Source organism: Strongylocentrotus purpuratus, unplaced genomic scaffold, assembly GCF_000002235.5.
Source record: "Strongylocentrotus purpuratus isolate Spur 01 unplaced genomic scaffold, Spur_5.0 spur5_scaffold_14, whole genome shotgun sequence".
NCBI classification, from domain to species: Eukaryota; Metazoa; Echinodermata; class Echinoidea; order Camarodonta; family Strongylocentrotidae; genus Strongylocentrotus; species Strongylocentrotus purpuratus.
Window position 1 is genome coordinate 27,228,242 of NW_022145599.1, and position 21,222 is coordinate 27,249,463.

General features: G+C 36.4%; 1 protein-coding gene across 1 annotated transcript; it reads left to right on the plus strand.

Annotated features, from left to right (window-relative positions):
• Positions 1-9,117: 9,117 nt before the first annotated feature.
• LOC587112 (aqualysin-1) lies at positions 9,118-17,357 on the plus strand. Its single transcript, XM_030984610.1, has 8 exons — positions 9,118-9,274; positions 9,959-10,075; positions 11,424-11,565; positions 12,624-12,733; positions 13,623-13,764; positions 14,826-15,010; positions 16,166-16,337; positions 16,766-17,357. The coding sequence occupies exons 1-8, from the start codon at positions 9,167-9,169 to the stop codon at positions 16,903-16,905; spliced, it is 1,116 nt and encodes a 371-aa protein (XP_030840470.1). The 5' UTR covers positions 9,118-9,166; the 3' UTR covers positions 16,906-17,357.
• The last annotated feature ends 3,865 nt before the right edge of the window (positions 17,358-21,222 follow it).

Sequence of the window (21,222 nt, forward strand, 5' to 3'; positions counted from 1 at the left end):
TCATGTATTTGAGTCCATACTTTTGTTGTTGTTTAGTTTATGGCAATGAAGTTAACTAAAGAGAATTGACAGAAGAAACGAAGAAAGTATAGAGCGAGAGAATATATTGGCCCTTTCTCATTTACCCAAAATGGTAAATAGGTAGTGAGGGGAAAAAGAAAAGGGAAAGGTGAAGAAAAAGTAAATGAAGGATAAAAGAGAGGAAAGAAGGGAAGAAAAAGAGGCCAAGAAATATCTAGAAAGGAGATGAAGAGGAAAGAAAATGGAATTAGGGAAGCGAAAGGGGGATAGGAGATGAATGAGATTAGGGATGAAGAGGAAAGCGTTAGAAATGAAATCGAGGGGATGGAGAATATCCCTGCTGGAAAGAACACACTCATTCACACTCATTCACACTGTGAATCACACTGAATCACAGTGGGCTCCACAATGTTAAATTGGGGCGTTTTCACACTGTGGTCGATTCGTTTCACACTGTGGTTCACAGTGTGGATAACCGGAAAAGGAAAGAACACACTCATTTACACTCATTCACAGTGTGAATCAAACTGTGTTTCACACTGTGAATCACAGTGTGCTCCACAATGTTAAATTGGGGGCGTTTTAACATTGTGGTCGATTCGTTTCACACTGTGGTTCACAGTGTGGATAACTGGAAAAGGAAATAACACACTCATTCACACTCATTCACAGTGTGAATCACACTGTGTTTCACACTGTGTTCACAGTGTGAACTGTGATTTCACACTGTGATTTACACTGTGAATGAGTGTGAATGAGTGTGTTCTTTCCAGCAGGGATTAGGAAGGAGGGGGAGGGAAATAAAGGAAAGATAGATGTGAAATACGAGGAACAATGCCGCCCCAGTAAAATTATTATAGAAAAGTTTCATATCCAGGGGGGTGTTTCACAAAGATTCTAAGTTGAACTTATCTCTAAGTTGGACTTAAAAATTATGGAAAGCCGTTAGCATCTTTGAAAATATTTTGCAAAAGTTATTTTAAAAAGGCATAAAATGTTGATTCAAATCATTCATATTTTCTATCATCAAGGAGATTTCATGTTCTTGATGTGGAATTATAAAAAAGTCTAAAATACTAGAATTTCTGCTTTTGAATATATTTCATTTTAAGGCTCCAATGGCTGTCCATAATTTTTGAGTCCAACTTAGTGTTAAGTTCTACTTAGGATCTTTGTGAAAAACCCCCAGGACTTAGACACCACTCGATCACAACATGACCTAGCTCGCAAAACTAATACAAGTCATAATCTTAAGTTACCGAGGGCGTCGTGAATTTTTTTTAAAAGGCACAAATAGGGACATCCACTAAAAAGAGTAATCGTTATTTCCTCCGTGTCCCCGATTTAAAGTCTTTAAATGTATGTTCATATCTTATGACGATTACTGCAATATCTACCAATGTCGGATCGCAGTCGAATCGTATATTGTGCGGTGTTTTATAAAGGTACAATTAAAAATCTAGCGACGCCCCTTAATAGATAGATATATATAGAGACGGATATATAGATAGAAGTACATAGAAAGAGAGAAATGGAAAGAGAAATGGAAAAGTAACATCCGACGTAGCATTCTATTTTTACTCAGCACAAATTGTTATCTTGTTTGTGACTTACTAGACATCTTCGCCCCACCAGAATCAATGTCATCGTCATTATCATCATCAACAAGAACACCACTTACAAAGTGAACGTTCTGCCTACGAAACTATGTCAGGTACTCAAAGGAAAGGACTCATAACATTATTATATAAAGAAAGGAGACCGTTTAAGCCTAAAAACTGGAGGCCTATAACACTCCTGAGCTGTGATTACAAAGTCGTAGCAGTTTTTGTTAGCACGTAGGTTACAACAAGTTATTAAACAAACTATTGACCGAAACCAAACTGGGTATGTTAGAGATCGTTTGCGACTCACAATGTTCGATTAGCAAAAGACATTATTGCATATAATTATGTTGTAGAAAAAATTGAAATGGAGCGATTATGATGGTAGATTTTTACCGGTAGCATTTGATGTTGTTGATATTCTATTTGTTAATACTTTTTGTAGAAAAATTGAACTTGGACCGCCTTTCCGAAAGTTGTTCGAAATTCTTGAAGGTAGTGTATCCCTTTTGCAGCCAACAACAAATTCTGTATAACTTTGCAGGAATTACGAATATGACACGTATGTCCTATCTGTGAAATTTAAACGTTAGCAGTGTCCTAGTTTTCAAATTATGCAAGGAAACCCATTTACTTTTTAAACTTAACTGTTAGACACCATTGAGTGAGTGGCTGACTTCTTTTTTTTCTTTGGTAATAACATACTGTACATAAAATGAGCTTTAAATGAAATGGTGCATGAGCATTTTACCATATCAATAACCCAGTTCTGGTAATGGCCACAATCAAGCTGATTGAATCTTTGCGTAGCACAAAACGTACGACCAATCGGTACACGGGTGTGAAAATCAGACTATTTAATCAAACGAGCGCGCTCGCTAAATTGTAATTGTAACGGTTGTTGTTATTTTATCACTAAAAGACATTGTCAAGACCTTCTGTTTAAATTTTAAATAGTATTATCTTTCAAATGCCATTTGAATCTAACCTTTTAATTTGCTTCGCCTACAAATGGGACATACTACCTTAGTACCGTTAATCTATTTGCTTGCTCTTGGTACTGTATTTACCTGGCTAACGACAGATTTGATCCTGATTTATAATGATACGGCCAAGCGTACCCTAACAAAAACGCCAATCGACACCGAATTATGTATATGTGAGATCTATGATCTTAAAAGAAATAAAACATACAATACATTGATACAAGAATAACAGCATTTAAACAAAATAAATGGATGAATAGCATTTTACAAGGGGGTGGTGTTGCACTGATGAAATCTGTGACTCTATACTTATATAGATTTCGTAAACTATACAGTCTTGCACAGGCGTGTCTCCGCAACGTTTCTATGATGAGTGTCTAAACGACGTGTCTATAAAATTTGGCTATGATGAGTGGATACAAGGAGTTTATATGATGAGTGGATACGACGAGTCTCTGACGAGTGTCGTGTGAGGTGGCTACGATCACTGGAAACAGTGGCTAAGAGGTGTAACTTGTAGGAGTGGCTTATGGTGGCTCTGAAGGGACATCGCGAATAAACGAAATCGCGAATTATTCACGACGAAATTGGCGACGAAATTCACGATATCGTCAATTTCGTCGTGAATAATTGGCGATGAAATTCACGACGTCGTCAATTTCGTCGTGAATAATTCGCGATTTCGTCTATTCGCGATGTCCCTTTAGGGCCACCATAGTGGCTACACAAGCCTTGCTAAGAAGAGCGGTAATACGAGCCCAGGTCGTCCCTAATGAGGAGGGTTACATTCAAACATACTTAAAGATATTCCCTATACACATATTAATAAACCAATTCATAAGGTCCTAATTGTTCCGGATACATGTTACAAATAAAGTTATATGAAAATGAGAATTCTTCTCAAACTGTTATAATCATTGCACTGTTTAAATGTGCAATATGAACAAAATTAATTAATTTACATCATGTAAGAGTTTGCCTAAAATCACATGTCAATCTCACTGCTGACTCTCACCAAAATAATCAAATTGTATTCTGTATTTGATCATAATTTATGCTCAAAATGTATATAAATTGGCACACCTTTCTTTGTGAATAAGGTTTAATATGTATTTACCTTATAATATATAAAAGGGGATCCTCAGTCAACACCTAGGTTATTTCCTTGGTAAAAGTCAAAGAAAGTATATGGTAGACTTCCCCGAAATAACAAGTAATACAGGAATATTTTCTATATATCTTCTTAGATTATGAAAATTAAAACATTTGAAATATCCTCTATTATATCATGCATCAACAATTTATTGGCTTTTGATTGGTTGAGAGCTCGTCACGTGACCAGAAATATTTCATCTATTTTAAGGTTGCTCTGAAAAAGTACTATATGAGAGTACTATTTGGGAGTTGAACGAAAATTGTGAATTTTTGTTTTGAATTGATTTTTAAAAAAAATTCTTAATTTAATAAAATTAAATAATTTTAAATCTTTTTTGATAAAAATTTATAATTTTTGTTTATTCTAAAAAAAAAAAATTCTTTCCCCAAAATAAGATATAAACAAAATATACCATGCCTTCTTTTCGAGATACTGGTTCGGTGACTCAAAAATTACCTTTTAGTACGGGGCTGCGCCCCAGAGCAAATAATAATATTGGAGTCACCTCTTGCGCATAGGTTTAACCAGAACCTCTCAAGACAGTGTATATTTGTATACTATGCATCTTCAAACTTGAATTCTTGCTGAAATAATTAAATTTGTTTCCATTTGTGATATTTTGTTGCTATATTAAAAAATTTATACTGAGTCAATGCATACCTAACTTCCATAGTGCATGGAATGGTTTTCATGATATGCAAGTCCACATATTTTGCTTTAAACTGACTATACGTACACTTTATGGAAAATGAAATTAAGTTCCCAAATTTAATCCCCCCAAAAGAGAGTTTGAACTTACAGTACTCTTGATGTGAGCGAACTAAAGGGCAAGTCCACTCCCAAAATAACTTTCTTTCAATAGAAGCAGAAAAAACAGACAAACCAATCAAAAAAAGTTTGAGCAAAATCGGTTAACTAATAAGAAAGTTTTAAATTTGTAATGACATGAAAAACTTTGAAAATCACAAGACAAATGTGCAACACACTCAGGAGTCTGTGACGTCATTGCCTCACTATTTACTAATTGTTTTCTTTATATTGATAATACGAATTTCCTATTTTACCCGAGTAAGAATCTTATTTCTTCACGCCAGCATCCAAGTTAGATTGATAATAATATGTTTTTACGTGGATGCACTAATATAAAGTAATTTCTTAAAGTAATTTAATAAAATATGTGAATTTTGATAAAATACATATATAAAAATCAATATTTATGAATATACAATATTCAGAAAATAGTATTAATTCTTCTTGGTTCATAAAAGGTTTTGTGAAATGTCGTGCACGCAATATGATACAAATCATATAATAATTGGGCAAAGGCATGGGGAAATCAAGTTTTTGGGTATAAAAAGGGAAATCTATGGGATAAAACTATATAAAGCAATTGATAAATAGTGAGGGCATGACGTCACAAACTGATAACCAAATTGGCAATTTGTGTAGTGATTTCCATTGTTCCATAGTTTTACATACTTTTTCAAAATTTGACAACACTCTTATTAATTATCCGATTTTGCTTGATTTTGATTTTGATTGGTTTGTCAGATTTTTCTGCTTCTATTGAAAGTAAGTTATTTTTGGAGTGGACTTGCCCTTTAAGTCATGGAGGCTTCTTCTGGCCTAAAATGCAGGAGCTGTAATTAGGAAAAGTACCTTTTGATGGGCCTGCATTACCTAACAAGACCAGCACATGCACAAAGGGTATGCCTTCGCCTTGGTGTCTCCATCAACCACCTCTCAATCTCTTACACCACAACTGCCAATCTCCCACACCCAAGCTTTAAAAAGAAAGCTTTTAAAAATAAAAATTTCCTTCTAGAATATAATAAATGAATTAGAGTTTGTTGGCGAAGTCGCAGGCCCAAAGTGTCTGAAGAAATTGAATTAATTTGTAGTCAATTTTATTTGGAATTCCAAAATCGACAGGGTAAAGAGTTCCATCCTTACTCATGATTATGGCCAATAGCGTTACGTATAATGAACACTGAGAAACGAATATTGAGTTTTCGTTTAAGATGGCTCGGTAGATTATTGGATGACTGTAAAGATCCATGGAAAGATATGCGTAATTAGTGGTTTGATTTGCGTGATGGGTAAATTCTCTGTTAAACTGTAACTATGACCATAAATTAGTCAAAGTCCAGAAATGGCAAGTTCCCAATTTCTACTTAGAAATATTACTAGCCTGGATTTATGTGAAAAAAAATTGTACTTGTTGTGAAAATTATCCTGTACAAGATAGAATTTTTCATATGCATATAATATGACATAACAGAAATATTTCTTTGAATATGAATTCTGTGTTTTACGCAGATTGGTGTAGTTGTGGAATAATTTATCTAAAGGTCCTCTTAGAAGAAGGACTTCTTTGTCTGTTAAATACCTGACATTACTCCTTGAAACAAGGAAAAACATACAAGAAGACATAATGCATGTGTTTTTTTAATGTGAACAGAACAAACATTTCTTTGATTTCATCAAACATGTTGTGAAGTACACGTTTGAAATTGATTTTTGAAAAGATATCTCTTGTTTACTTAAGATTAATATTGACAGAGAGATAGACGTTGTAAAACGATCGCATTCTAGTGTATATACACAATTTTAGTCTTCTGGAATAAGTATGGTTTTAATGAAAACCGCTTCAAACTAAAATACGTATTTGAAAGAGAAATACAAAATAAAATTGTTGTAATTCAGGAGCTAAAAAAACAGACAAAAGGTTGCCAGAGAAACTGTTAAAAGCAATTTTACTAAAATGTAGCAAAATATTGTACAGTTGAGAAAAATTGATAACATTGTACTTCAATTAAATTTGTTTCCCAACTATATTTTGATGCTTCAATGTAAATAAACACCTCATTTCAGGTACACACGCATCAAATTATTACCTATCGCCTCCACCATGCATCACCACTCCTTCAAGCACTACAAATACCTCCAACACCACCACCAACACTACCATCGTCATCATCATCTTCAGCATCTCCAGCCTCAAAATTCACATCTACAACCGAATCTACGTATCATTTTCGATGTATCACGAGTCAACAAGAGTTACTGATTTAAGTTTATTATGTTATAAAGTACGCATTATCGTGAATATACGAGTGTACACGAAGTTTGGGGAGAAGGAGAAGGAGGAAAGAGGATTGGACAATTTTTAGAGATATTCCCAAATGGTACGAGAAGAAAAGTTTGTTGTCCTCATAGCTTTAGCGTGAGAAATTGAGAAGATGTTATGAAGACAAACATATCAATCTTATGAAGTATATTAATGTAACCTCAACTATGTAATTGTAATATCCCTAACGTCACCTGACTATTCTGTTATCTGCTCTGTGCAAATACTCGATTTAGGAACGCAGAGACGATGAACGTAGGTGGCACGTTTTGTCTAGACTGGGAAGGGTGCCGGGTTACAAAACGGCTATCTTACAATTTTGTCTGTTAAGACGGCCCATTGAAAAGGTAGAAAATGTCTGCTTCCTCTTTCACAGCCATCTTAATCATCATCATCATTATTATCAACATCATCACAATCAGCTTCATCACCATCAACACTCTTGTCATTACATCCTCGTCCATATCATCACCACCAGTACCCCCATCATCAACGTCACGATCATAGTCATCGTCACCAATATCATCATCATCATTACCAACAACCTCATTTCCACCACTACCACCAAAATCACGAAGAAACAAGGTGAAAAGTGAGAGCTGATAAGAGAGTTAAAAAAAGTGAAATAAATGACACGTGGCACAATCTTGTTTCAACAGGGAATCGGGAGGGGTACGAAACGGCCATCTTGGATGAATTTTGAATTTAAAATGTTGCCAACCATTGAAAAGAAAATCACTAATTCCTCTTTGGTCATCATCATCAATATCATCATATAATCACTTTTATCAGCTCCATCACATCTTCGTTACTACCACCACCACTCATAGAAACTACTTTGAGCACTACAACCACCTCCAGCACCACCACTATCACTACCATCATCATCATCATCATCATCAAAATTATCACAATTCACATCTACAACCGATTCGATGCATCACTTTCGACGTGGTACGTGGCAACAAGAGTAACTGAATTCAGTTTTTTATGTAATTAAGTACCTTAACACGCATTATCGTGAATAAACGAGTGGACACAAAGTTAGCGGACAAGGAGTAGGAGGCAAGAGGATTGGAAAACTGTAAGAGATATTCCCGAATGGTACGAGAAGAAAAGTTTGTTATCCTCAATAGCTTTAGCGTGAGAAATTGAGAAGATGTTATGAAAACAAACACACCACTCTGATATAGTTAATATATACTGCCACGAGACAATGCGTGTCTTTGCATTCTGTGTAACCGAAAATACTTCATATCAATAATGGTCCTTTTGATTTACATTAACATTATGATGCAGAGGCAGATAAAGAGAGGGGGCAAGAGGAAAAGAAACCTTTTAGAGATATTCGCGAATGGTACGAGAAGGAGAGGTTGCTGTCCTCAATAGCTTTAGCGTGAGAAATTGAGAAGATGTTGTGAAAACAAATATATCAATCTTATATAGTTATAATGCAGCCACGGTCCTTTTAATTTACGTTCAAATTATGATACAATATAAAATCAACTTTATAGAGAAAAAATGTGCAAAGATGGACAGGTGTCAATTTCCCATAGGTTTATGTCTTTGGAGGCATCCTCTATAAATAGAGGACGATTCTAGCAGACCTAATCAAGTTCGTCACATCTCTTCAGAAGTAAGGTAAGAGCTGGCAAGACATCGGAAGGAACACCGCACACCTCCACGTCCTACTCGACAAGATTTGAGAAGACCTGAGCATTTGAAATGGTGCAATTTTCCTGATTGAGGTTCCGAAAAATCATGGCGATAGTAACAATCGAAATAGCAGAGTATTGTAGGCCTTTTAGTCAGATTTTGTTCATCGGCTAGAGGATGGGAACTGTCTTGCGACAGATCCCATCGAGCATGTCCTCAGATTGGAAGCCTGACTTACAAAACTATGATATTTTGATTTCACTATTCAAATTACTTTTTCAGAGCTACTACTAATCGAATTTCACATTTTCATCTCTCAACACAATTATCTCAAGTTTTCTCAAATCCAGTCGCCCATGAACAATGTGAGGTGACCTCCGGATGATTGTTCTTGGCATTTTACAGTGAGGCAGTATATTATTTTCTCAATATTGTTTATTGTTATTCCTCTATATTGGCTTAAATTATTTATCTTGATTATTTAGTCTGATCTACTCGAGTCAGGTTTGCAACATTATTCGTCGGGTGATTATTTTAATCTCCTATTTATGAACTTCGTCTTTTTTGTGTGTGTTTTGATATCAAATAAATCTAGACAAACAACTAAACCAAGATGCAAGCTCTCCTTGTTCTCCTCTTCGCTGCCGTTGCTCAGTGCAGCCTTGCGCCTTTCTACCAAGTTAAGCCTAACATTCCTGGCCAGTACATCGTCGTTCTTGAGGTAAGATCATCGTCATATTAGTTGAATCATGGAGATAAGAAGAGATCTCCATGGTTGAATCGACTGATTTCTATACTTTTTGACATCGGATTTAACTACATTGAAGCTCCAGGTAACTTTGTTTTGACGATGGAAAACCTTTTGTTGCTGCAATTATTTTAGGGCAGGTTGAATTTTTTCTCTACCAAACGAATTGTTGTCAGATTCATACAATGGTCAGTTAATTGATGACACTACTTCTTGCTATTGCTATTACTTTGACGTCCCTGCTTGATAAAGAGATTTTAGGCTTCATATTCGTTCATCGTCCATGATAATGGTTCTAAACAACAGAGTCTGCGCATGAGGTCCACCGCGAAATAAAGCAACGAGCTAGAGAGAGCAAATTCAGTGCTTGGGTCTGGTGTGATCTCCATGCCATTGTTTAGCACAACATTTTGTTTAAACCAGCAACATTGATAACTTGGCCAGAATGACGTCAGACTTCGGTACTTTTTGTTCTGTTATTGTGATTGGTACTATGTCGGGCAAGCTTCGTACAAGCCTTTTAGTTGTCAAGAGGAATATTTGTTCAAATGTTATTCATAAAATCAGTAAACAGTTTTATTTTCAAAGCTTAACTTTCATAGCTGAATTATGGTCGCTTTGTTCATAATTGTTATCATTGCTATAATTCTTTTGTAGGATGGCATCAATGTCGATAGCTTCGCTGCCACCATGCAGACAGGGACCGTCCGTAGGACCCTGACCGGTCTCATCAATGGAGTCGTTCTCACCCTCGATGGCGATTTGCTTGAAAAGGTGAGCAAAATATTAGGCTAGACAGTTTTATGATAATCGTGATGATATGATTCACCTGTATGTTTTTTTTTGTGTGTGTGTGTGTGTAGCAATATAAACGTACACGCTAAAAAACAGTTTGTAGTATACAACTCTGTATCCTCAAACTTTAAAAAAACATAACATGCGGCGTACCCCAAGGATACATTCTGGGCCCACTTCTATTTCTCATTTACATCAATGATATTTCGAACTCCTCCACTAATCTCACATAATAGACTATAAGCCGACGACACTGCCCTCTTTTGTTCTCATTCTGAGCTTGATTCATTGGTGAATAAAATAAGTAATGAACTCCAAAAGGTGTCAGCTTGGTTTAAAGGTACTATGTCCCTTTTGCAGCCAACCTCAAATTTTGTAGAACTTTGCAGGAATTATGAATATGTCAGGTATGTCCTATCTGTGAAATTTAAACGTTAGCAGTGTCCTCATATTCAAATTATGCAAGGAAACCCGTTTACTTGCTAGACTTCACTGTCAGACACTATTGAGTGACTGACTGACTTTTTTTCTTCTTTAGTAATATCATACATGAAAAGAATTGTAAAGGGTACATGAACATTTGTCTACATCAATAACCCACTTCTTGTGATGGCCAAGATTAAACTGATTGAATCTTTGCGCAGCATAAAACGTATGACCATTCGGTACAATTGTCTGAAAATCAAGACTATTACTTTTGGGCTCTATAGCCCTAAAGTCGATATGACAACTAATAGTCGTTATTTTCCCACTTGAAGACATTTTCAAGCCCCACCTTTTTAAGGAAAGTTCTAAATTAGTATTATCTTTCAAATGCAGTTGAAATTTAACTTTTTCATTTTTTTGTCCTGCAAATGGGACATATTACCTTTAAGAGCAATAAGTTATCTCTAAATATTATTATGTTAATGTCATACATTTTGATAAAACGCATACAGGAATCGATTAAAAAAAAAATTATCGATGGACTATCCTACCTTTATCTTGAGAAACAAATTCAGAGTTTCCCGGAGTTACTATTGACGAAAACCTAAGTAGGACACAACACATACATATATCAATAGAACCGTATCACGAGCTGTCATTCTACAAAACGATCAACTCTTTATGCTTTTTAATATTTTAATCCTCCACCACATATCATATTGCTATGGGTTCTGACATGCCATTTTCAAAACCATGTTGCTCAGAGAAGCGTGTACAGGTTAATGTAGGTTAACGATGTAGCACTTTCGAGAATTCGACTAATTACAAGTAAGTATTTATATGTTGATGCAATCACGCCTTGTGTATTACTTTTTTCACTTAACATTATTTTGGTCTAAAGGTACGTAGTTTGACTGGCATCAGTTACATTGAGGAAGATGGACTGGTTACTATGCTTGGTAGCCGAACCGCTAGTAATTACTGGGGGCTTGACCGTATCGATGAGCGTTATCTTCCTCTTGATGGCAACATCAACTTTAGCGGTAAGCAGAATCATTTAGGGGTCATCCAAGTACATTGTCATTATCATGAGATCGCAAAAAAAAGAGAATCATGGGGATTTGTATCGGCTTTAATCCAAAATATGTCGGTCACAAGTGCTGCTAGTCTCATGCGCTGTCGGTCCTGTGGGTTGTGGTCAATCCATGATATGAGCAATGTAGAATACCAAAGTGATAATGTCATAATTGCTCATCGTCCAGGCTACTGGTTCCAAACAACAGAGCCTGCGCATTAGGTTCACCGCGAAATCATTTATTGACGGATTGGAGCAAGGGAAATCCCAACAAAAAGTGAAAACTCACGGCTAAAAAGGGATTGGCCTATATATTTTAACGCACAGCTAATTTGTGCGTATATTTGACCGTGGGTTAAATTTAAACCTCCTTCGTGAATTCGGGCCATTATGTTTTAAATGTAAAGGACGTCGATGCGCGCACTGAGACTAGACGCGCATTATACTGTTTGGCTTCCCTTTAGCCAGACGACGATCATATTGCGCCACCCCCTTTTAATAATGTCTTTCAGTAAAGCTAATGGAGACCTCCTTTACAGTGCAATGAGCCGGATAATGAACTCGAAAAGCCTCGTTAATTATCCGATTGTGACTTAACCTGCTTGCAGTACATATTCAGTGATGCACTAGCAAACATGAACTCATAATCCGTAAGCCCTTGGGATTAAACAAAAATAAGGCTATTGGACAGGTACACTTAATGGGGAGGCGCTAATTTTTCCAAAGGTTTGTAATTCCAAACCACAAATTACCCATACCGGGGTACATAATTTCCGTTTATCCCACGTTTCGTAATTCCGACAAATAGGATTTATCATTCAGAAAAACTAATAGGATTCATTATTCCAAAAGTGAGTAATTCCGAAAAACGATATGACCCTATTTTAGGAATTATAAACCATATTTCATTTTTTTTTTCGGAACTACGATTCTTCGGAATTGTGAACCTTCGGAAAAACGACACTTAACCTGCATATAATCTCTCGTGCAACGAATATTTCAATGCTTGTCCTCCATTCACTACAGGTACGGGTTCAGGGGCAAATGTTTTCGTTCTCGATACCGGAATCACTTACTCGCATGAGGACTTCGACAGTAATCGTGCCCAATCATTCTGGGATTACGATGGTGGAGATGTAAGTGACTTTTAACACTTTCGAGACAGTTTGTTTGTTTGTTTTTATTTCCATAACAGTAATAACAGGAGAGTGCGGTGTCTCTGAAACCATAATGCTGTAACTTGTTAAACTAATAACATGGTAAATTATAAATAGATATAACCATGGCGGATAGCCCATTTCACTTGTATTTCACATATTGCCACTGCTCTTTTCATGGGGTCCTATGAACATGATAAATAATCACACACATGAATAGCAATTGTAATAAAACGGGGGAAACGAATCAAAATCATAATTACATACACATAGGGGTATACAAACAAATCCTAGAAAAATATAACAAAAAGAAAGAACGTGTTTACAACAAAATATAAGGAGTTATCGACATAAGCTAGTACATTAGATTTAAAATGAATAAACTGTGGAAATAGTACTCGAATGAAATGGCAGTTGATGATACTGATTACACATCGAAGTCTCCAGTTCTAATATTGTGGTTTGGCTCTATAACTTTTAATTCAGACCTAATATATGTAGAGGCTGATGCGTTAAAAGGGTAACAATTTATACATGCAATGTGTCCTTTTTTATGCATGGCCATATTGCTTTTATACCAGGAACTTTAGATTAAAAAAGCCTTGAGATCTTTAAATTGGCAACATATTCATCAATATATCAATATATATCTTTCTTTTTTTATAAAACAAAATTGGAGACATATTCTCTCCAGACATATTGGTCCACACTATTTTATTCAGAGTATAATCTGGCCTTAAAAAAAGGAGAAAAAAACGTTGTTGGCAATTTAAGAACATGTGATTAGTTGTTAAATCTCTCTCTTTTTCTTCTCCCTCCCCCTCTCTCTCTCTCTCTCTCTCTATCTCCATCTTTTATATATCATAAGGGCTCTGATTGCCAAGGTCACGGAACTCACTGTGCCGGAACAGTCGGAGGACGATATAGTGGTGTTGCCACTGGTACCAACATCTACAGCGTTCGTGTGTTGTCCTGTTGGGGAACTGGTTCTAATTCTAACATCATAGCTGGTAGGCTTATACATCGTAACCAATCGTAACAAATAATATTTGAAGTATCAGATGGAATTCTTTGCTCACAATATTTTGACCAGTCTTATATTCATAAGGATTATTAACAATGATATTAATAATAGTAATAATATTAACAATGATATTAATAATAATAGTAATAACAATAACAATGATAAAAATAATATTAGTTATATTTTATAATACTTATTAATAGCACCACTACTACTACTACCACCACTACTACTACTTCTACTACTAATAATCCAAGATGGCCACCGGAACCTGAAATTAACCATATATCGTGATAATTTTGTATTTCCATTTTAGAGATGTAATTATGGTATCTCTGTACCTGGGTATCGAGGGTCGACAAATTCACGTAGACTGTCTAAAATGTGTTATGGCCACCTAAAACTGTAAATCAAAGATGGCGGCCAAAATACATGACATAAGACCGATCCTTGAGTAGGATGGCATGGAAAGTAATAAACATTTTGCACTAGGTCGTATTTAACACCTGTTATAACTTGTTTCATATTGTACGAGTTTTATGACAATGTGACAAAGATTTTTTTTAAAACAATTTAGAATTTAGTAGCACCGGTCTTCAGTGTGCTTCAGACACTGAGAAGACCCCCCCCCCCCGGTTCGTGTGATATCTGGTGAAAACTAAATCCATTAATTAATTGCAAGGCATTCGGGAAGATCATCTACGAGACCACAACGGGTAAATCAAACAGTTATCATTGTCAATCTATTCAAATCTTTGATGTGCGTTTGACGATTGAAAAGCTTTCTCAAAGCCACGTATTTTACTAAGATTTACAGAAAACCGTTCCTCTCTTTCCAGGGGAACAAGAGAGAGAGAGAGAGAGAGAGAGAGAGAGAGAGAGGATGGGGGACATACCTTTAGAAAATCCACGAACAGTTACATTTTCGCGGATCCCTTAAAACTACCCCCTTTTTGCTACGCGAAATTTTGAATTATCATGCATAGACTGTATTTTAAGTCAACATTAAGTGATACCACTTGGGCTTTTTCTCTTCAACTTCTAAAGGTCTGAATGCTGTGGCGGATTCCAGCAGGTCCCGAAAGATTGCTTCCATGTCCCTTGGCGGAGGTTATTCGGTGTCGGTCAATAACGCCGTTGCCAGTGCTCATGATGACGGTGTAACTGTCATTGCAGCGGCCGGTAACAGCTATGACGATGCCTGTGATTACTCCCCAGCTTCTGCCTCGGATGTAAGTCGTATCATTTCTTTTAAAATTCTCCTGTGCTTGATTTTGTATAATTCCTAATAGTCTAGATAGTAGATTTGAAGAAAAAAGTTCCCAACAGGAAAAATTCTTCTGTAGGGCCATGCATTATGGTTCAAGGCATGCCCAAATAGAAGATTTTGTTATGTTGGGGTCGGGGCAAAATGCAATAAGTAATGAAAACTTATTGCATTTTCTTTGTTTTTTTGTTTTTGTGGGGGCGTAGACGTACCATAGCGCCCGATGCGTACAGTCATGATTCATTGGTTAAGCAATGGCCTCGTCACTGTGAGCCCCCAGGATCAAAACCGTGTCGATGTGCTATATAAGTGCCCTTTTATGAGGTATTAATCCCCATTACTGTCAGTTATGATTTAAGGACGCAGGTCCCCTAGTAGATAAGCATTGTAGCACACATTGCTTTAGCAGTCACGCAAAACAAACACTCCCCAATTGTCATTCAATAAATTCTGAGAATGTATACTATTATCTAGATCTATAAGAAATAAATCATTGTCAAAATTCAATAAATTGGGGTAAAAATAATTATTCCACCATTATAACCAACAGTGTATATAGATGTTCCTTTCCTTAGGAACTAATGACGAGTTATGCTATTAACCTGTTATTGATGAATGAACTACAATACTGAGAATCCAGTTTTCAAAAAAATGATTGTTGGTATGTTGGGCAAACCTTGGGCAAGCTTTCAACATCTCAAGAACTATCTTTTTTAAAAGTATGCCTAAAATGTCAATATATTAGTACGCCTATGTCTATTAAGAATGAACCCAGATATAGGCGGTCCAGCCATTTGGCCATTAGCTTTCATTTTGATATTTCAAATTGAGTTACCAATGCTCGTTCGTTAGTAGTGCACTTTTCAATGTGTTTCTTGTTCAGTTTTAATAATGTTTAAATTCTCAAAATTTTAAAAAATCGTACAGTATAAACGCTAGCTGCTCTGCTTTGTATTGTAGTAATGTTCTGTTTGATGCATATTTTAAAATGTATCTTGTTTGTATTTTATTGGCTTCATAGGAAAATGAATTGATTTCCCTGGTTTTGTATAGGCAAAATAACTAACTAACTATAACTAAATGAATAATAAAGTAAACCAACCCTGTGATCTATCGACAGGCTGTCACGGTTGGTGCGACCTCCGTTGACGACTCTAGACCATCTTTCTCATGCTACGGCTCATGCCTGGACATCTTTGCCCCTGGTGATGACATTAAGAGCGCTAAACATGAAACATCAAGCAGCTACACAAACTTTAGTGGTACCAGCATGGCATGCCCTGCTGTTGCGGGTAAGGATAAACAAAACTAATAACAGAAATTGTAAATAATTATCAATTACTAGTAATAACTAATAGTTTAAAAAATAGTTGCTAGTAGGCTAAATACTAGTAGTATTATTCATTATTATGTCTACACTTTAAAACCATCTACAAGCATAAGCCTTTCAATGATCGAATACTAGATTATGAATGATACAAACAAATATTGACGCTATAGCCTCATTTCTGGTACGTCATCATCATGATCATGATTCATAATTGAGTATTATAAGCTGTAGAACATGATATTCCCATAACTATCGAAATGTCTCCTTAAGATTCCAATGCTTGTCTTCAAATATTATTTCATTTTGGAAATACCAATTTCGGACATTTATGACCTCTAATCTGGCTGTGTCCCCCCTCCCCCTTCTTTTCTTTAAATAATAAATAAACAGGCGCCGCTGCAGTCATTCTCGGAAACAATTCCGGCTACTCTCCTACTCAAGTGGCTTCTAAGTTGGTCAGCGATGCTACTTCGGGCGTACTCTCTAACACTGGTTCAGGAAGCCCAAACCTTTTGCTGTACGTCGCATAGACCCTTCAGTAAAATGTTCCATCTCCTTTTACTAACTCGTCTTAGTTTGTGCTTTATCAAAAAACGACCTTAATATTTTCTGTTCAACTGTCAGTTGACTTTCTTTTTAAAGAGGGGGCAGGGTCATCAAAATAATTGACATACTAATACCTGGTACAGTCCTTTGGCAGACTTCGGCATGAAAGTAATCGTGAGAGCTATAAAAACTAAACATCTATTTTGAATCGTGGGGATGAGTGTTTAACCCGAAAATTACCCTTTTAAGAATAGACACAAATAGGGACGTCCAATGTACAAACAGTTGTAAGTGATGATAGGAAATACATATATTTTAAAATTAGGGTTCTCTGTTGCAGAACGGTATGGTAATCTATATTTTGGGATGTAAAGATTTTTCGAATCACCGGTGCAGAAGGAGATGATGAAATAAAAACAAGCATTAAAAATAATCATATATTTGAGTCCTTAGTTTGTTGTTGTTTGGTTTGTGGCAATAAAGTAAACTAATGAGAATATGCAAGAGGAAATACTAAACAAATTTGAGAGCGAGAGAACATTATCACTTCCCTTTTCTCATTTACCCGAAAACAGTATTATACATAATTTTGATTGAAGGTACAGAATTATGCGATAAGGAAACTATAACATACTATGTTTATGATTAGAGGTATGACTTTTCTGTGTTTTACGCAAAATGTCCATTGATTTTATTTTTATTTTTTATTGATATCTAGGGTAGGAGGGATGGAAAGAGATAGAGAGAGAGAGAGAGACAGAGAGAGAGAGAGATAGAGAAGGAGGAGGAGAAGGTGGACAGATAGATTCAGGGGCATTTCTAGGGGTATGTGAGGGTGTAACACCCCCCTACTTAAAATTCATGTCCGCAAATGTGCCACCTCTGTAAGAAAGATGAGGAGAAATGAGGGAGGCGAAACATTAAAGGAGAAGGGAGCGGAAGAAAGAGATAGGACAGGGAAATTGAGAGGGAAAAGGAAGAAAAAGGAAAAAAGGAAAGAGAAAGGAAAGGAAAGAATGCAATGACAGAAATACAATGGTAAAGAGAGAGAGAGAAGGAGGAGGGAAAGGTGAAGTTAAAGTAAATGAAGAAATGGAGATAGAAAAGAAGGAAAGAAAAAAAGGCCAAGAAAGATCTAGAAAGAAGATGAAGAGGAAAGAAAATGGAGTTAGGGAAACCGAAGAGGGATATGAGATGAAAGAGATGAAAGAGATGAGGGATGGAGAGGAAAGCATAAGAAAAATGATGACGGAAAAGGGAAAAATAGAAACAGGAGAGAAGAGAAATTGATGGGATGGAGATAGACTTATTTGAAAGGGAGGGGAGGGGAAAAAAGGCGAGAGAAATGAGAAAACGAGGAATAATGTCGCCCAAGAAAAATCATTACAGACAAATTTCATTTTCAGAACTCAGACAGCACTGGAACTCAGACAGCACTCAGACAGAACTCAGACAGCACTTGTGGAGTGAGAGGGGGTGCTTGGGGACTGCCACCCCCCTGAAAGACAAAAAGTTACAAGCCATAATAAATAAAAGAAAGAAAGAAAGAAGGAAAACGAAAGAAAATGAAGAGAAAAGTAAAGAAAAAAAAAACTAAACAAACGTGGTCAAGAGAAAGGACATTTCCTTTGACATGTTTCCACTGGTTCTATCAAGAACATCAACAACTAATTTTGTTCCATTCTTTAGCCATGCAAAATTGATACAAGGGTCATACTTTGTACATTGGGTCTAATCAAGTTTTGCGTTCCATCAAGTTAGTCTATAGATACAATAATCTATATTCTTAATGACAGGAGAACGTCTTTATATTCGATCTAAATAACTACGTTTTTTGAGCCAACAAGCCTCATTTTAAGCTCATGCAATATCATGAAAATTATTTCTACACAGAGAAAAAATTAATACCAATCTGGGCAAAAAATCCCATCAAGGAATCCTGAAAAATCGGAAAAAACAAAACAAAAACCAATAAAATGCATGGGGAGGTGAAAGCTAAGGCTTTATAGGACAATACATAGAGACACACAATTAAAAAAAAAAAGTAAAGCTGCCTATCCCAATAAGAGAAGAAAACAAATTTAATCAAAGTTTTCTGTAGCAGAACGATATGGTTATCTATATTTTTGGTTGACAAGATTGTGTGAGGCACCGGTTTTTTTTAGATGTAAAGAAAACAAACTCGTGCTTTCCTAGAGTGCCCGATTAGAAGGCAATGATCAACGCTTTTGATTTACTATTGATTTGGATATATATTTAAAAGTGTGTTCATATGTTATAATGATTATTGCAATATCTACCAAGGTCGGATGGCAGTCGAATCGCATATTGTGCGGTGTTTTATAAATGTACAATTAAAAAGAGAGATATATATACAGATATGTATATATATATAGGGAGAGAGAGAAAGAAAGAGAGAGCGAGAGAAAGAGAAGAGAGAAAGAGAAAAGAGAAAGAAAAAGAAAAAAAAAAAGGACCACCCGACATAGCATCTTATCTGTACTCAGCACAAATTAGTATCTTGTTTGTGACGCACTAGGAACGTTCATGTAGTTTGAAAACACAAATAAAACGTGTAAAAACAGGCATAGCCAAATTTTCTCGCTTTCTCACTCTTCCTTAAATTCTTTCAATCTCATTCCTGTTTTTTTCTCTCGATGTAACCTCCTCTCCTCTCCTCTCTCTTCCCATACGTCATCTCTCTCTTTCTCTCTCTTTCTCTCTATCTCTTTCTCTCTCTCTCTTTCTCTCTTTCTCTCTATCTCTTTCTTTCTCTTTCTCTCTCTCTCTCTCTCTTCTACCCCTCAAGAATTATCCTGCACCCGGACAATATTAATCTTGCTGTCTTTTTTAAGAACAAAAGCAAGTAAAGTCGTTTAGCGACTCGCAATGTTCGTTTAAAGGCCTACTGCACTACTGGTAGCTACTTGCGCCCTCTACATAACAAACAATGCCTAATCGGTGACCATTGGTCCCCCATGATCCTCTTTTTCTTATGTTAACTGAGAGCTGAGTTGATGAGATAACCACCTGTCCAGTGACCTTGTAGAGCGGTTTAATCCCTCCTGTAAACTACGGCAGATAAGCTTTAACAAAAGACATTAATAGACATATGCTAAAGAAAAATAAAACTGGAGCAATTATGATTTTAGATTAAACGTTATTAAATGTGATTGCTGATTAAATCTTTGCGCAGCACAAAACGTAGGACCATTTGGTACAAGGGTCTGAAAATGAGACAATTTGATTAAACGAGTGCGCTCCGAACGGTTGTTATTTTCCCACAAAAAGACATTTTCAAGCACTTCTGTTTTGAGGGAAGTTCAAAATTAGTATTATCTTTCAAATACCATTGGAAGTTTAACCTTTTCATTTGTTTGGCCTACAAATGGGACATACTACCTTAGTACCTTTAATTGTTTTGTCAGCTCTTGGTACTGTGTTTACCTGGCTATCGACAGATTTGATCCGGGTGTATTGGTATGGTCACGCGTACCCTAACAAAAAGACAAATTGACATCTAATTATGATTTATACGTTTTTTTTTATTTGGGCTCTTTGCTCTTAAAAGAAATTAACATACAATACATTGATACAGGGATAACAGTATTTAAACAAAATAAATGAATGAATAGCATCTTCGTAGACTGTACAGTCTTGCACAGGCGTGTCTCCGCAGCGTTCCATGTCTAAACGATGTGTCTATGAAATTTGGCTATGATGAGTGCCTACAAGGAGTTTCTATGATGAGTGGCTACGACGAGTTTATGACGAGTGTCCATGCAATGTGGTTACGATCACTGGCAACTCGCAGTGACAACGAGCTCTGGCAACAAACAGTGGCTGGCTCCAACTTAGCCGAGTTGTATTGGCGAGTTATGACGAGTTGTGATGAGTTGCCTCAAAGACACTCGCAATACTCGCGAATAGCTCTTCTTGTAACTCGGGATAACTCGCTACCACTCGGTATGGCTCGGCGTAGCCTTTTACAATAATATTAACGGCTCTCCAGCTCTCCTCGAAGTCGCGAGCAGTTCCAGAATTTTGAACAAGTCATGTTCAAAAACTTGCATACACTCTTAATATACTCGCATTTCTCGTAACAAGCTTGCACTGCGCTCTTCATAACTCATAGCAACTCGCAACCTTCAAGTATACGCGAGTGCTATTCGAGTTTCCAAGAGTGGAGTACGAGCACGACGATCGTGATGCGTGTCATGCCGAGTTGCCTACGATATTAACGCGAGTTTAGATCGAGTACGGGGACTTACGGTGAGTTTAGTATGAGCATGAGCAGAGTG

Coding starts and splice junctions, on each gene's coding strand:
- LOC587112 (XM_030984610.1), top strand. CDS start 9,167: ATGCAAGCTCTCCTTGTTCTCCTCTTCGCTGCCGTTGCTCAGTGCAGC. Junction 11,566..12,623: donor TGGCAACATCAACTTTAGCG/GTAAGCAGAATC, acceptor CATTCACTACAG/GTACGGGTTCAGGGGCAAAT. Junction 13,765..14,825: donor TAATTCTAACATCATAGCTG/GTAGGCTTATAC, acceptor CAACTTCTAAAG/GTCTGAATGCTGTGGCGGAT.